Raw genomic sequence first — 16,907 nt, 5'->3', positions numbered from 1 at the left:
TGTTCAGGACCTCAATTTAGGTCTCATACAAAGTACTTGTCTGACAGGTCAGGTACTGCAATCTGAGGAAAATGAGGACATGCCAGCACAAATTATCCTGTGAATTTTACAAACGGATGAGTATAGGTTAAAACTGTCTTCTACCAGTTTTACATCTAGAATTGGTTATCATTGAACTACATATGTTTTAATAGCAAGAAAAATTATCAAACCATTCCAGAAATGTTATTAGAGTGACAAGAGTGAGCAGAAAGTTTGCTTAGGAATGAATCTCTGGAAATTAGGGACAGAGTTAAAGAGTTGCCATGTCCAAAGTAGCGATGCTCAAACTTAGGAGGAGAGGGGCCACTGTCTCTATGATGATGGGTCAAGCTAATGCTTGAAATACTGGCATCACAGATGGGTACCAATCTGAGTCCCAGCTGCACCTGAGAAATCAGAAGATGGTCCAAGTACTTGGCCCATTCACCCACATGACAGACGCAGATAAAGCTTCTGGCTCCTGGCTTCAACAGGGCACAATCATGCTCATTGTGCATATTTGGGGAGTGAACCAGCAGATGGAAGATCTCTTGATCTCTCTGCAGCTCTCTATAACTCTGCTAAAGAATAATTAATCCATTTAAAAATATCTCAATGCTTCTGCATGTATCATATTCGTGCATATGTGCAAACTCACATCTCAGAACAAAACTACAACCAGGTGATTTTATATTCTGATTAGGAAGATATTTCTGGTTTCAGCATGGCCCAGCCCTGGTCATTTTGGGCATCTGGGCAGTGAACCACTCAGTGGAAGCTCTCTATCTCTCCCCTCTCTCTATGTAATTCTGCTTTTTCAAATAAACACAGCAAATCTTCAAAAAAGAAAAAAAAAGGAGAAAAAGAAGAGTAAAGTTATTCCAAACCCAGAGAAAAAAATATCCGGAAGGAAGAGTAGTATTCTACAAGTCAATTGTAGCCAGAGGAAGGAGGAAAAAGTCAACACTGATGATCTGGGAGTTCCAGGCTGATTTCATTGAGCACAATTTCAGCACGTTAGAAATATAAAATATATATGAACAAGGCAGACTGCCTTTCACTGTCACTCTCTCAAGATGAAACAGAGAGCAGCTTAGAATTACATTGCAATTTTCTGCATTTTACATCAGTTACTAGTTTGTTGGGGAAAAAAAAAAAGATTGTTAGTACTGAAAGGTGTCACCAAAAATATTTAAAGTGATAGGGTACATTTGGTATGTGTTCTCAATGCCCTTAAAACCACTGAACTCAAGGTGCTGTTAATATGTTCTCTTACTAACCCAAATTTTTACTACTGTTGTCTGGTATCACTGAGTCTGGAACCCAGGATAAAATGTTAAAGGCTATCCCATTAGCTAATTAGGCCAGAGGCCAGATAAATTGCACTAAGAGGACTTCTCAGCAGCTTCTGATAACTGGCCCGCTCTGGGAAACCTGACTTCACTAGCACTTGATCTGAATCAGCTTCGCATTCGGCAAGTCCTGAACACCATTTCAACTTAGTCACAAGTCCCATGGCAAAGATACATTTCTCTTGGACTTTCTCCAGTTGATTTCAATCAGCCAGCAGAGTGGCAGGCTGAGCAAATTCACACCATTTTTAACTCAATGTGAACTAAAACATTTACAATACATAAACTGACCACATCTATTGAAGAAAAATGCAAGGAAATGGGAAGAAGTATCATTCTCATGAGAATATAAATGTCAGGCAGCTATAACTTGATCTGGGAGTTTGTGTGTGCGCATGTGTGGCTATCAAATACAAACAGCTCCCCACCCACAACCACACAAAACTGAGATTTTTTTTAAAGTTTTTTTTGTTTTGTTTTGTGTTTTTTTTTTTTTTTTGCTTGAAAAGCAGACATACACAGAAAAGGAGAGACAGAAGGAGATATCCTCCATTCTCTGGTTCACTCTCCAAAAGGCCACAAAATCAGGGCCTGGGCTGATGTAAATCTAGGATCCAGGAGCTTCCTCTGGGTCTCCCACGTGAGTACAGCAGCCCAAGGACTTGAGCCATTCTTCACGACTCTCCCAAGCTACATGGCGAACTGGACCAGAATGGTGCAATCAGGACACTGGTGCTCATATGGAATGCTGGCACCACAGGGTGAGGCTTAGCCTATTAAGCCACGGTGCAGGCCACTACACTATCTTTGTTTTGTTTTCTTAAGTGCTAAACAATTTCTTCTTTTTTTTTTCAAAAAGAACTATTTTACTTATTTGAAAAAGCAGAGTAACAGAGATGCGGGGAGGGAAGAAAAAAGGCAGAGAATTAGACAGAAACAATTATCTTTCATCCACTTGCTCACTTGCCAAACATACACAAGGACCTGGAGGGACCAGACTGAAGCCAGGAGCTTCTTCCAGTCTCCCACAGGGAGACCCCTGGGTACAGGGGTCTAAGTCCTTGGGCTATGTGTTGCTGCTTTCCCAGGTGCATTATCAGGGAGCTGGGTCAGAAGTGGTGAATCTGGGACTCAAATCACCACAGGCTGTGTCTTAATCCACTATACCACAATGCCAGCCTGACACTCCGAGAATTCACAAAACTTTCAGATTTTATTCTGAGTCTCTGAAGTTTCCGGAAAGCAGTGGAATTACTCAGAATTGAGTTACAAATGGATTTAGCAATGCTTGGCAGTATATTGCAAAGGCCGGAAAACTTTCTATCTTAACTGAGAAAAGTAAAAAAGCAAAAACTAGGGCAGGGGATGTCATATTCCCTGGATATCCAGATAATAGCTCCCTGGTGCATTCTCTGAGAATACTGTCAAAATTGGCTGGAGTGCAGGAAATCCTTTTGAAGTCCCTGAACAAACTCTTATCCCCTAGGCACTGCACACAGAAAAACGGAATATGTGCCTAAGAAAATTTAGTAGCAGTTTCCATAGTTTAAAGGCAGAGTTGAGATATCTTACAGTTCTCTACTATTTTAGTTAGTCTAGAAATAAGTGTTCTTTAAGGGTTCCGACCCTCTATAAATGAAACCAAAATCCCTGTAGTTACTATGATGATAGAAAAATCCTTAGCATCATTATACAATATAGCATATCCATTATTCTCCCTGAATATTTCATTTTATTCCAAAATATGATGTCAAAATGATAAAGTGCTGATTGTTTAGTCAATTCATTCCCCAATGCTTACAAGTTGCTATAAATTGGCCTCTCCACACTCCTACTGAAATTCTGTAATGTTTAATTTTTCTACATCTTCCAGCTTAAAAACATAAATATATAAATATAACAAGGAAACTTTATGTTAACTCCTTAACGTTTGACAAAATACCATCATTACAATTTTAGTCAACAGCATCAAAAAGTTAAATAAGATTCTGAATTATATGTAGCTTTATCAAACAGAATATAAAAGATGGTTATCTGAAGGAAAAACAAACTACCAACCATACTGTTTCAGTTAATATTTCTATTTTAAGAGATTGTATCGTAAAACTGATAATAAAATATTGATAATATAAACATAGCAATTTAATCCTTACATTTGAGCTAACATATTGAGAGGGATCTGTGTGGGGAAGGGAAAAAGGAGAGTTGAACCTGCTTATTTTGAGTTGAATCGATGAAACCTGAAGATCTGTTATGCTGTTTTATGAACACTGCACACAGTACACTGCAAGCTGTTCAGAAAAACTTCTCTGTGGTTTTTGTCACTATGGATGGTTGCTAGCCATATCAAAACGAGAGACACTTTATTCACAAATATTTCCAAGTGCTGAAAACCAGCTCTTTTGCTCTTGCTGACTTAGTACAAAGCATATTCATAAATACAGTACTGTAGTTAAATGGGTTTACACACACTTAAATGTGTATGTTTTTAAATCTGCAAAACCCTGCACTATAGCTCTTGTATCTACAGAAAGTGACAACAGTTTAAAGAAGTTTAAGTAGTAAAAAACTGCCTTAAAATATCTTTTGATTTGATTAACAGAAGTACACAACTCGTTTTTAAGGATAAAAGATTAGAGATACCTGTTGATGGCTGTTGTGACAGCAGCTGGTGGAGAGTAAATCTACACTAAAATTAAGAGAAATTGAAATATTAATTTCCTGTTCAATTTTACTCTCTATGATTCCTCTTTAGCTGACAAATGAAGGTAGTGCCTTTTATACATCCAATTCTTATATTCTACACATTCTATATAGCAATGGGGCTCTATTCATGATATATCAAATTGGGAAGAGTTATTAATAAAAAAGGGCATTAAAGTACCTGTTAATTATGTTTTTCTTGAGCTTCTAAAAATTTTAATTTATTTCCAGTTATTCTACGCTAAACTGATTTTTTGATATATATATATATATATTTTTCTGTATGGCTTTTGGTCCACATTTGAAAATCCTTCTAAGCACAAGTACATATTTTGGCCAAATGATTCTCTATAGTATGATACATTTACTTTGCATAACCAATAAATGTGTATACATCATAGATCAACAATCCTGTGCCATCCTAATTGGTGGGAGCACAGTTGCGATGGTTCATGAACAGAAGGAAAACCACTCCACACTTAATTGTAACCTCCAATTTTCTACCAGCCTCATTCGTAAGCTATAGTATAGATGCTGTTGCCTCCCAGAACTCACATGATGTGGATTCCCAAAATAGCATTACTGGGGGAATGGTAAGAAGAATGAATTTTGAAAGTACATGCAACAAAGGTAAATTTTAAAGCAGGACAACTACTTCTCTGATCAAATACTAGGAGGAAGAAAAATAAATACTTACAAAAGAGATATATGGGGAAAAATACGAAAGAAAGCTGTGGTGGGTATTGTGCAGCTGGTTAAGCTGACAGTGTGGTACCCACATCCCATACAAGGAGTACCTGGGTTCAAGCACTACTTCTGTTCCAGAAGAGCTAGCAGATTATGTCCTAAATGTTTGGATTCCTGTCGTCCACGTGGGAAACTTGGAGAGACTTCAGTATCCTGGCTTTGGCTGATTCCAGGCCTGGCTGTTGCAATTTGGGAGTGATCCAACCGAAGAAAGTTTTCTTTCTCTCTCTCTCTCTCCCTTCTTTTCTCTTGTGCCACCTACCCCCCATATATATGTGTAAGTTAACAGTGACTAAAGTTAGTATCTGCCACTCATCTATTAGGGAAATTAAAAGTAAAATACTACGCAATCAATATAAGTAGGATTTAACTTACATTTAATGGATTAATATTTTTACAGAGTATATTTGCTGAATATGGAAACAGGATGGATGAGTTCCCAATATTATCATTCTCATACACTAACAAAAGTCAAACTTTCAGTAATTTGTTATACAGTGACTTCTTCAAGTTCTGAAGTACAAATTTGTTGGAAATGCAAAATACGATGTTAAGAATTTCTGTATTCATGCTTTCAAATGAGATATTTTAAGGACAGATTTGATGACTTCACATAATAAGTATATTTTTGTTCATTTTACTAAACTAATATTTTCTCAAAAACAAAGCCTAAACTACACCCAATATTCTTCAAAGCTTCCAAAAATTTTAATTCTTTCAAACTCATGGCACTATGGCATACACACTAGATACTGTTAAATCTATATAACCACAGTCAATACTAATATTGTCTCAGGCAGAATATTACTTATATGTATTTTTTCATTCAAGTCTAGTTACACCTTAGTGAATATATTAGTTATTATAATTTCAATATATAAGTAGAGATATAACTGCATAGTTTCCTTCAAAATGATTATGTAGCCTCCAAATTCAATACTGTACTGAAGCCACATGTGCTACTTTAGTAATATTTTGTGTAGGAACTAATTTTAACTTATCATACAATATTTGTGTTATATTACATTTTCAACAAATGTTTCTGTTAAACCAGAGCAGCATGATCCTATAAGATGTTTAATTTGATTCATGAAAATATGTCAGGAATAAAACCAACCACAACTTAATTTCAAAGCTTTCCAACCAGCAGCTATACAATTTATGTCGTGCTTTTCCATTTTTATTACCAGATAATGACAATGATAGATGTCTTCACAAGGAAACACATATTAATTGAAAAGACTGAGCTCAAAACCAGCACCCTTCAGAAAGCCCATAAAGGTAGCAAGGCCACTTGCTTTCTACAGGAGAGTTGCTGCCAGAGAGAAGGAATTATAACCTACCTTGTAAGGATTCAGTAATTCAGCTAAATGCAACCTGCAATAATGCCTTCTTGTAACCCACAATAATCAGTACTATTATAATTTGTGTCAGTCATAACATGAAAATATATCAGGATGAACAAACTATTAACTGTGAGTGTAGCTAAAGGCTACACTCTGTCAGATGTGTATGAAGATAGTGAGCAACTTAACAAGTTCAGGGTCACTGTTGTTGACTCATGTGTCTATGAACATGAAAGGAATGAATGTCAGCACATTAGCAGTGATATATATGTTGAATAGCAAAGATGAACTGAAAAACTGTGCTAGCACGGAAGACTGATTAATGCAAAAAATGACAGGAATGCTGACATATTTCCTTGATCAACTGATTGGGTTTCTGTTCTTCACTATTTGACATTTACTTCAAAGGGAATAAGAAACAGCATTGTCCTTAAAAGAACGGACGAGTTCCAGAGATTCTTGTAGCTGTTATTTTATTTTAGTGTGTAATTTTACAGCTTATTTGGCATAATGTAAGATATTAAAGTCAAGTTACCCAAGATATTGCGATATTTATTTCCAAAACAAACAAATGGCTTTATCTATTTCTATACTTACACAGACAAATATGCAATACAGAATGAGCTCCCAAGAAATCATTTAGGCCATAAAATATTTTAGCTAATATATACTGTTCATAGCAAATTGATCTGTCTTCAGTCTTACACTGTTTGTACTAGAAAATACCAAGCTCTGGCTATACTATGATATTTCATTTTGAGTATGAAATGTATGATCACTAAAATTATCTTGAGACACACATTATTATGTACATTTTCTTGATGCTACATTCATTTATTTTCAAACACTGCATACTAACATACATAGCTTATTTTCCCATCATGATATATCTCAGTTCAGAATTCAGTAACTTGTTTTTTTAAACAGCCTAGATTTGATACAAGCTTTTGCTGGTAGTTTTAAAGAAAACATTTTATTGGTTTCTATTCAATTATATTCCAAATATTATTCTATAGGTGTTGCTACTGAGCTACAATTGTATTTATATAAGTGGAAAATAGAAAAACTTCAAATCTTATCTAATTTGCCCCCTTTTGAACTGAAGAAATTCATACATTGGCTTGGGAAAGAAACTTATTTTCTTGATTATTCTTTTTGCCCTCAGCAAGTATGCAAACTCTTATTGTTGCACATGTCTTTGTTTAGGAAAACATTTTACACAAAATGCTACCAAATATTTCCTCCAATATATGTCTCCCTTTTCCAAAGTTAACTGCGAAGTGTTCTCAAGAGTTCTATGTGTAAGTCAAAATGTGTTTACCATATGTACAATACAAGCAAATCGTTACAGTACTATCAATGACCAATGTGATCATTTTGAGAGATTTAAATGAAGGTGCATTGCTCTTACCTTTAGAGACTCCTCCTGTTTAAAGAGATCTTCAAAATCTTTAGCAGAGAGGTCAGGAGCATTGAGAAGGTGATCCACTTCTGATAGGGCTTGTGAGACATGAGTGATCTCAGTCAGATAAGTAGAAGGCACATATGAAATTTCCAAAGGCATGTCTTCAGTCATCACTACCATCGTTTCTTCACGGACAGTGTGCTGGTATAGATATACAAAAGAACAATTCTTTTAGCTTCCTAACCACGAATAGTCTACTACTGAACTTACATAGGTTCCAGTCTCTAGCTGATAGAGGGCTGAAAATGGGTTTAAACATGCATGATGATAAGACCAGTAAAAAGGTTATTATTTCCATACTTTCTTCTTCTAGAAAGTGTTGGAAGCATTTCATAACACAAGTTACACATGTTAGCACCATGACTATAAAATGAAAGACTGAGGTCGTGAGGATAGGAGCTTTACTCTAAGAAAACAATTATTCTTGCAACTGGCTTTACAATGTTAACTCTAGGCTTCCTCTCAAGCTAGGTAGGGTGATCCTACATCTGTTATTACAAAGGGATCTTTACGATACTTTTCCCCCTAAACCTGACTGAAGTACGAGAGGCAATACAGTGTGTGTGTGTGTGTGTGTGTGTGTGTGTGTGTGTGTGTGTGTTCTTTTTTCTAGTAATTATCCTTTTGTTACGCATTCCTCTCCTCCAAATTCCACATATTAACTTCTCTCTTTGAAGCTGAATTATTGCTTAATTAAGGTGTCAGATGATTTTAGGTCCTGCTGGAATTTATTTTAATACGAAGTCCAGAATGCCCTGAGATCTAACAGAGCACTATAGCCAATCCTTTTACATCTGCACTTTCCTATCTGGGCTCCGAATGCTAGGAAAGATAAGCATTTGCAGCTTAGAGTTCTTTCGGAGGTTCTCAGTAGTGTCTCCCTGTTCCTTATAAAAGCAAGAAAGAAATACTGGTTGGCACACAAATTCAGAAAGATGGATGACCTCTGCTCTCTTCTGTCTACACTATAGGCAGAAAAACTCTAGCAATTGAAATTATTCTCCCAGTAACTTTGTTCAGAATTGATCAGCTGCCACCTGCCTGTTGGTGAGGTCAGCAGAAGGTTTCAGTGGCAGGGTCTCTGGGGAAGTTTGGACAGTAAGTATGCAAACACGGCCATTTATTATGACAAGGCCACATTTATTTTTGCAGTAATGTAATTAAATATATGGGTTTTGGGATCACAGACTGAATCACTACAAAAATGAATAATAAGTATAAGAAGGTTACCTTAGGATTTCTTGATACATTCTCTCACCCTGAATTACTAACTCAGGCTTACATGATATAAAAATAAAATAGTTCTATATGAGATGTTTCATCTACTGGCAACATGGCAAATTCACAAGTGCACAATTTGTTTTAATATGGCACACCTTTTGCAGCCAAGTTTGGCTTACTGTATAAATCTCAGCCAAATTTTGTCACAAATTTCTTTATGGCTAATGGAATGATTCTGTATTTCATATTTACATTTGCAAGGATATTAGAAACTTGAGCTAGGGTTAGATAAATATAATTCAACATGTAAATACACACTTGAAAATTCTCATTTTCTCCATTTCAAGCAAAACATATCACTAACAAAAAGGAAAATAAATTAATGGTCTATTTGAAAATGTGCAATTTCCACTGACAAACTGAGCATAATACTAAGCAGTAGGGTTAACAGCATAAGTCAAATACATTTATTAGAACTTTCATGCATCCAATTAGGGTGGTGACTTGTTTTCAGCAAACCGTTGAGATTAGGAAAGCTGTTTTTGTACTAGAAATGTGTCATAATAGGTTAAGCTGTTTGCAAAGCCAGCAACCCATCTGAGCACTGACTTGGAAACCAGCTCACTACTAATGAGCCTGAGAAAAGGAGTCCTAGTCCCGGGCTCCTGCAGCCACATGGAAAACCCAGACAAAGCCCCTGGTCCCTGGCTCTTCCTAGTCCAGTCCATACCACTGTGGCCATTTGATGTTTGTGTATTGGGCGATGGGTGGTGAACCAGTAGATGGAAGATTTCTGTCTCTTCCTCTACCAATGCCACTCAAAAAAAAATAAATCTAAAAAATAGGTTTTGAATCCCTTATCTGCACACTTATTTTAGCTCCTGAAGTATATACTTTTATAACACCTAGAACAAGCAGGTTTTATGATATTTTTATATTATAGTACAAATACTTTTGCTTTTAATCACACACATTTTATATCTTTAAGCTTTTAGAGAACAGTGGTTTTAGACAGAGTTGGATTAAAAGACAAATGGTGTTTTTTCTCTAATTTAGACTTTTAATCAAAAAGGTTGCGTGTGAATTATTAGTCATATTTTTCAGGACTTTCTGCAGGTCTTCATTTTTCCTAAATAGGAGAATGAGTGAAGGTTATTACTAAAGTCTTTTTGCTATTTCTTCTTTGACATATAATTTTCTTCATCTTCATAATCTATATTTAGAATCTAAAATTCTTATTGATACCACATAGATGTAGTTACTATTGATGATATACAAGAAAGAAATTCATTGAATAGTCAAATAAAGAGGCACTAAAACTGTACTCCAATTTAACTAATAACTTGAGTTTAGTGCCCTGAAACAAAATTGGAAACTGAAACTTATAGTGCTTTTGTGTTTCTACCTAATCATATTGTGCTTAGCATAGAGGAAAATAAGGTTTACTTAAGTAATAATTAGGCTAGCCACACTGGTTTAAAGACTGGACTATTACAACTAAGCAAGAAAGATTTCTCAACAGATCAAGTTCTCAACAGAGATCCTAAGAAAATAGCACACTCCCCTCCGAATTCTCATTAGTTAAGCTCTGTACTTAACCACACATGCTTCTCATAATTTTTTATTCCATATTGATTAATGTATTTCTTTCCTCATAATCAATATTCAGCAATGTGTGAGGAGCAAAAAAAGCCTTCATTTCAGCAGAAATCAATTTCAGCAGAAATCTCTTTCAAGGTTATATTGTATAGAATCTATTCAAATCCTCAAATTTTCAAATAATTTAAATTTTGTATCTAGTACAAGAAATCATTGTTAAAAATGCCTTTAAAACAGAAGCTTTTAATAACAATGATTGTAATTCCCTTTAGAGAAACGTTAGGCACAGCATGGCAGGTAGGAAATGTTCAATTAATATGCATATTGCAATTACTTTCAAGACTGCCTGAGATAAGTTTAAAGCAACGTAGAAAAGTAAGTAGACTGCCACAATCTATTCATTTGATATTAAGATATGGTATGAACAAATTCTCCAAAACAGAAATGTTCAAACTGTTAATAGCTGATGAGAGCAATAAAAGATAGTGTCTTGGTTTATAAAAGATTTAAATTAGAAGGACCTTGCAATTTTTATGATGCCAAACTACTGATAATTAATCCCTTCATTTCTCATCTACAAAAAATTAAAATGCCCATAATTGCTTAAAATGCCACTCATTACAATTATCAATAGCCACTGATTATGCTATATTTTATAAATAAAACAAAAAGGTTAATGAACATTCAATATACATAATGAGGACTTATCTACTGGAGAATTTATTAATGCATAACACGCAGGAATCCTGGCTAACAGAATTTAACCAGTACACATGAGCTCAATAGAGGAACCTAAGGGATGAACCTGTGAATTTTCAGTAGAAATAGAGGCCAAAACAATTTTTGACATAACTAACAAAGAAATTAGTACCTCATTTTCTAGGCTGTTCTACAAATTTTGAAAATTTTCAGTTATTACCACATTCTGTGAGCTGTAATAACATATTAAAGTATATTCAATCATAATTTTAATATTCATGAAACTGCCAAAAATTAAATCAAAATGGAGTCTGATCATGGGAGTTGACTTAAAAATATTTTATTTCGGGGCCTAGTGTGGTGGCCTAGTGGGTAAAGTCCTTGCCTTAAACGCACTGGGATCCCATATGGGAGCTGGTTCTAATCCCAGCAGCTCCACTTCCCATCCAGCTCCCTGCTTGTGCCTTACTGCTCTTTATTTTTAAATGTAATAGAACACTAAGGCATAGATAAATCTGTATTTGAGTTAAGAGTTCCATCTCGGGCCCGGTGTCGTGGCCTAGCAGCTAACATCCTCACCTTGAACACACTGGGATCCCATATGGGCACCAGTTCTAATCCTGGCAGCCCACTTTCATTCCAGCTCCTTGCTTATGGCCTAGTAAAGCAGTAGAGGACGGCCCAAAGCCTTGGGACCCTGCACCTTTGTGGGAGACCAGGAGGAAGTTCCTGGCTCCAGGCTCCAGATGGGCACAGCACCGGCCGTTGTGGTCACTTGGGGAGTGAATCATCGGATGGAAGATCTTCCTCTCTGACTCTCCTCCTCTCTGTATATCTGGCTTTGTAATAAAAATAAATAAATCTTTAAAAAATTATTTCTTTTGCCAAAAAATGCATATCTATAATGAATAAGCTATATCAACTGAATGACTTTGTTTAACAAAAATTTCAAACATTAAAAAAAATCAGTGTAATTGTAAGCATTATGTTCATTTCCTCTTCTTTGTGCAAAATTCATGCACTCAAAATCAGATTAAATCTTTTCATTTGAATTTCATTAACTTTGCCTTGAATAATTATATTCCTCTGAATTCTGATGTCACAATCCTTACTAAACTTTTGAATTCAACTTGCTTTTGTTTATGGTCTTTACTATCTTACATCACTATAGCTAATTATGCATCATTAGCAAGAATTGGTGTAGCCAAGTAACTCATTTTGTTCTTTCTGTTCACTTTGTAACTGTGTACTCAAAAGAATATACAGTTTTCATTTATTTCACGAATCAAAGAAATTTTCTATTCATTGTAGTTACTGGCGCAACCATGAGTCATAAGGTAAATGAAACTCAATAAAAAAATATACTATATGCCACATTAAGAAGACTAACATCACCTTTTATAAAAATATAGTACATAAATACATAGCACATATATACCTTACATAGATATGGTTTATAAAAAACATGTGGGCACATTTAAAGGAAAACTTACAAAAATTTTAGAAAAATATTATATATTAATGGAGTATTTGTGTTACTGCAAGGAAAGATGAATATGTGCCAAATTTTTACAACAAAGATTTATTAATGATTTGAGGTGAGTCATGATATGAAAGTCTGAATCATGACATAAAAAAGCATTAATTTATACCAGTTTCACTTTCTGAAAAGACCATTTTAAATAATACATATCATTTAAAAATAGTAAGAGGTGTGGACATCCAATAAAAAATAGTTAGCTTTGAGTGGGATCTCATAGGCAAAAAAAAAAAAAAAAAACAAAAAAAACTGGAAGTAAGATAGATAGATATAATCTGGGCCAGTTTTTTCCCAACTACCCAAATTCCTTAGGCAAAAATAATTCAGTTGTCTTATAACAAAGCATTAAAATAATAAAGCAAGTTGAGTTGTTTTTATTGATTTCCCCTGTGTCATTAATGGAAGTGGGAAAAAGGCAAATGAGAAAAGCAAAATTGGTAACACCACTGCAAAAATACACTGTCAAGTCACTGGGAGAACAACCACAAAAGCCTCAAATGATAAAACCTAAAGGAAAAAATAAAACCAGAACAAGATAATGGCACAAATAACTACAGATTTAGAGCGCAATATTCACTGTTTTGAAACGTCACAGGAATGCCAGAATTCTGACAATAGTTAGCTTTGTACACTGTAATTAAGGTACTGGATAGAGACCTTGAATAATCAGTCCAATGTATACAAAAGAATTGTTTGTTACCCTGCATAGAGAAAACAGTGATGAGAGAGCATTTACTGTATGATTCATGGAATTTTCTGATTAACCCCTCCTTTTATAACATCTACAAAACAGCTTATGTGAAGCTATGAAACAAAAAAAGGAATATCAACCCTTGAATGATTATTAAATAATCTGTCAATAAACTGTGTGAAGCTTATACTTTCTACCCCTCCCCTGTTAAATAAAATAATAAAAGCAGACAAACATATAAAATAATTAATGTAAAACATTGCAGAAAATCGTATTTTGTTACCATTTATTTAAGTAGAATGAATTATTGGAACATGGCAGGCTGGCAGTAAAACAAAAACAAACAAACAAAAACAACTCTGCAAATGAAGCTGGATTTGCCTGTGTTTAACAAGCTTCCAGAGGACCAGGTGCACAAAGTGGTTTGTATATAAGGTCTGGGCAGACCTGCTCTGTGTCCTGCCTCACTTGGAGTCTTCCCTTCTCTACCAATGAGTATACCTAACTCCTCAGGGCCAAGCTCAGTTACTATCTAAGTTGACAAACTGAATCTCAAAAAATGTGTTAATGGCTTATAGTGGCTTAATGTGTTATCCTTCAAAGGACAACATTTGCATTTTAATAAGGATTTTCCATGAATTAACATAAGTTAGTAATTTTGAAAGAAAAAAGGGTCTTGTTTCCCACCACATTGAGTGTCAATACTTCAGCATCAACATGTTAGTATGGACATATATGGTCTGCCTTGTAAGGAATGACCTGCAAAATACTTAAGCACGTGCCCTTGGTAAATTATAATACAAAACAAATGTGCCAAAGACGCATGGACAATACCTACTGCATAAAAAGTTATAAAATGATTCCTCATGTAAATGAGCGTATAAACAAATATCAGTTCAAAAGTCTCATCTTTCAAAATACCTAGTTTTATTTGAAAGGCAAATTCTACACAGAATCTTTCATCTGCTGGTTTGCCAAACCCCCAAAATGGCCGCCAATAGCTGGTCCTGAGTTGTTCCAAAGCTGGGACCCAGGACATTCTTCTTGGTAGCCCATGTGTGTGCAGGGTCTCACGGACTTGGGCCATCCTCCACTTTTTTTCTCAGGCCATGAGCAGAGTTGGATAATAAGTATAGTAGTCAGTGCCCAGATGAGATACCAGCACCACGGTGTTGAGGTTTAGCTTGCTGTGTCACTATGTCTGCCCCCTCCAAATGTATGTTAAAAAAATCAATAAAATAAAAAAACAGCTATTTTGTTAGATTGCTGAGGTGTGTAGTGGTAATATGTGTTATGGATTAAAATTTCGAGAATCCAAATGGAGATATTTTCTTTACTTTCTAATATATTCCTTACTGATGCAGATTTGAAAGGTATTTTACATTTTAGTACATCACATATGTTCCATTCAGAGCATGCTATGTAAGTGCTATTGAGCACAGAAATTTTACATCTTCAATAATTTCTGACGTTAATATTACTCTTTATTTGTGAGTTAGAGCAGAAACAATAATTTAAGGTACATCATTATCTTAACCTCTTCAGGGCGGTCACATGCCTGTTAGCAGACAATGTTCTCCCAAGAGTGGTAGTGAAGAAATCACTTAACTCAGTAACTCTTCCCAAAATCTTAACATAAAACTTTCACTATCCAAAAATATTAGCTTGTGAATAAAAGGCACAGTAATATCTTCATATATTCAGATATAAACCTGAATACATAATATTTGTGTCTACTCAACATGAAAATAGAAGTAGCATCCAAAAGTTAGTCTGAAATGTCCTTACAATCTGAAATTATAATTCACTCTACTTCATTAAATTCTACGTCTTAAGGCTGGAATGAATTCTGCAGAATAGACATGAAATATTATTTATTTTAAAAAATCACCAAGCATCTTAAAAAATGTTGCCACTATTAATGTGATAACAGTATTTATGTCTGAATATGCACACACACCACTCTTTGCTTCTCTCCCTCTCCCTCCGTAACTCTGGCATACACATAAAAAACTGTGAATATTTTTCCCTGATTAGCATTGAGAGTGATAATGAATGCACCTACATCTACCTATTATGACTAATAAAATCTAAATTTTAAAACATTAAAAATTAATTATGTCATTGCACTAGCCATATTTTAAGCACTTGATAGCTATAAGTAACTAGTGGCTAATGTTTTAGATGGGCAGATATATTTCAAAAGTCCATCACTAAACAAAGTTTTACTGATGAACACTAGGCTAGAGGATCCAACGTGCCTTCTTTATAAATATTTCAAATACCTAAATATGGTTTGGGACAGTTTCCCATCCCACTCATTGTTTTTCCGCAGAAGGCTGTTTAATATGCAGGTAACTATTATCAAAACTAACTAATTCACATGCAAGCTTTATGGTGCTGCAGGTGAATTTCCACATGTAGCACCAATATCCTATAGGAGTGTTGGTTCAAGTGTTGGAAACTCCACTTCTGATCTAGCTCCCTGCTCATGGCAGTGGTAGATGGTCCAAGTACTCATGGTCCACACAGAAGACTGAGAAGGTGGTCCTGGATCCTTTCTTTAGCCTGGCACAACCCTGATCATTGCAGCCATTTGAGATGTAAAACAACCTCTGGAAGGCCTCTATGTGTATCTTTCTCTCTTTACGCCTTGCCCTCAGTAACTTTGGAATCACGTAAAAATCTGTAACAAACACAAACAAACAAACAAAAAACCTGTATAATGGCAATATTAGAAATATCTGATTAAGTTAATATGTCTACATACTGTGAATTATATATAATTTACATGCATTTTCAAAGCTTATTTAGGCACACGTGTGCTTGTTTGCATGTGTATATATACGGATATGTACAACTGAAATACTTACAGAAACAGAAAAATCATCTTGCACACATATTTGTATCACCCTCCTAAACTGAATAAACTGACACTCAAAATAATCATGGCAGGTTTAGTGGGATAGACTAGTGGCTAAAACCTCTCCTTGCATCCACTGGGATCCCATATGAGTGCTGGTTTGTGTCCCTGCTGCTCGACTTCCATCCAGCTCCCTGCTTCTGGCCTGGCAAGGCAGCAGAGGGTGGCCCAAAGCCTTGAGACACCATATCAACATGGGAGACCCAGAGGAGGTTCTTGGCTCCTGGCATTGGAATGACTCAGCTCAGTTTTGGCCATTGTGGTTACTTGGAGAGTGAAACAGCAGATGGATGCTCATTCTCTGTCTCTTCTACTGTCTGTAAATCTGACTTTACGATAAAAAATAAATAAATAAATCTTTAAAAAAAAAAACCATGGCAACTGCAAGAAACTAGAGGAACATAAAACATAGTTACACATAAAGATCACAAGCCAATGACCTTTGAAAGACAAGTGAACCTCTGGCAAAGTGAGATACAATTTTTTATTCTGGTGATTTCAAGTACATACACTGGGTAATTTGTAGCTAGTACCTGCTTGTTTGCTTCTTTCAGTCTTCAGTGAACAGTGACTATGCAATATAATTGAGCTCACCCTTAC

General features: G+C 35.4%; 1 protein-coding gene across 1 annotated transcript in view; it reads right to left on the bottom strand.

The window, feature by feature from the left end:
* The window catches only part of DMD (dystrophin), a 1,921,612-nt gene that overhangs the window by 1,042,083 nt on the left and 862,622 nt on the right, over positions 1–16,907 (bottom strand). The window contains exon 42 of the mRNA XM_041000021.1: positions 7,581–7,775. Within this exon, the coding sequence (XP_040855955.1) occupies positions 7,581–7,775 (195 nt within the window). The remainder of the gene's footprint in view (positions 1–7,580; positions 7,776–16,907) is intronic.

Source organism: Ochotona curzoniae, unplaced genomic scaffold (assembly GCF_017591425.1).
Source record: "Ochotona curzoniae isolate NIBS_2020 unplaced genomic scaffold, NIBS_Ocur_1.0 contig_1274, whole genome shotgun sequence".
Classification (NCBI taxonomy): Eukaryota; Metazoa; Chordata; class Mammalia; order Lagomorpha; family Ochotonidae; genus Ochotona; species Ochotona curzoniae.
The sequence above is the reverse complement of the archived record's forward strand: the minus strand, read 5'-3'. Positions and strand labels throughout refer to the sequence as shown.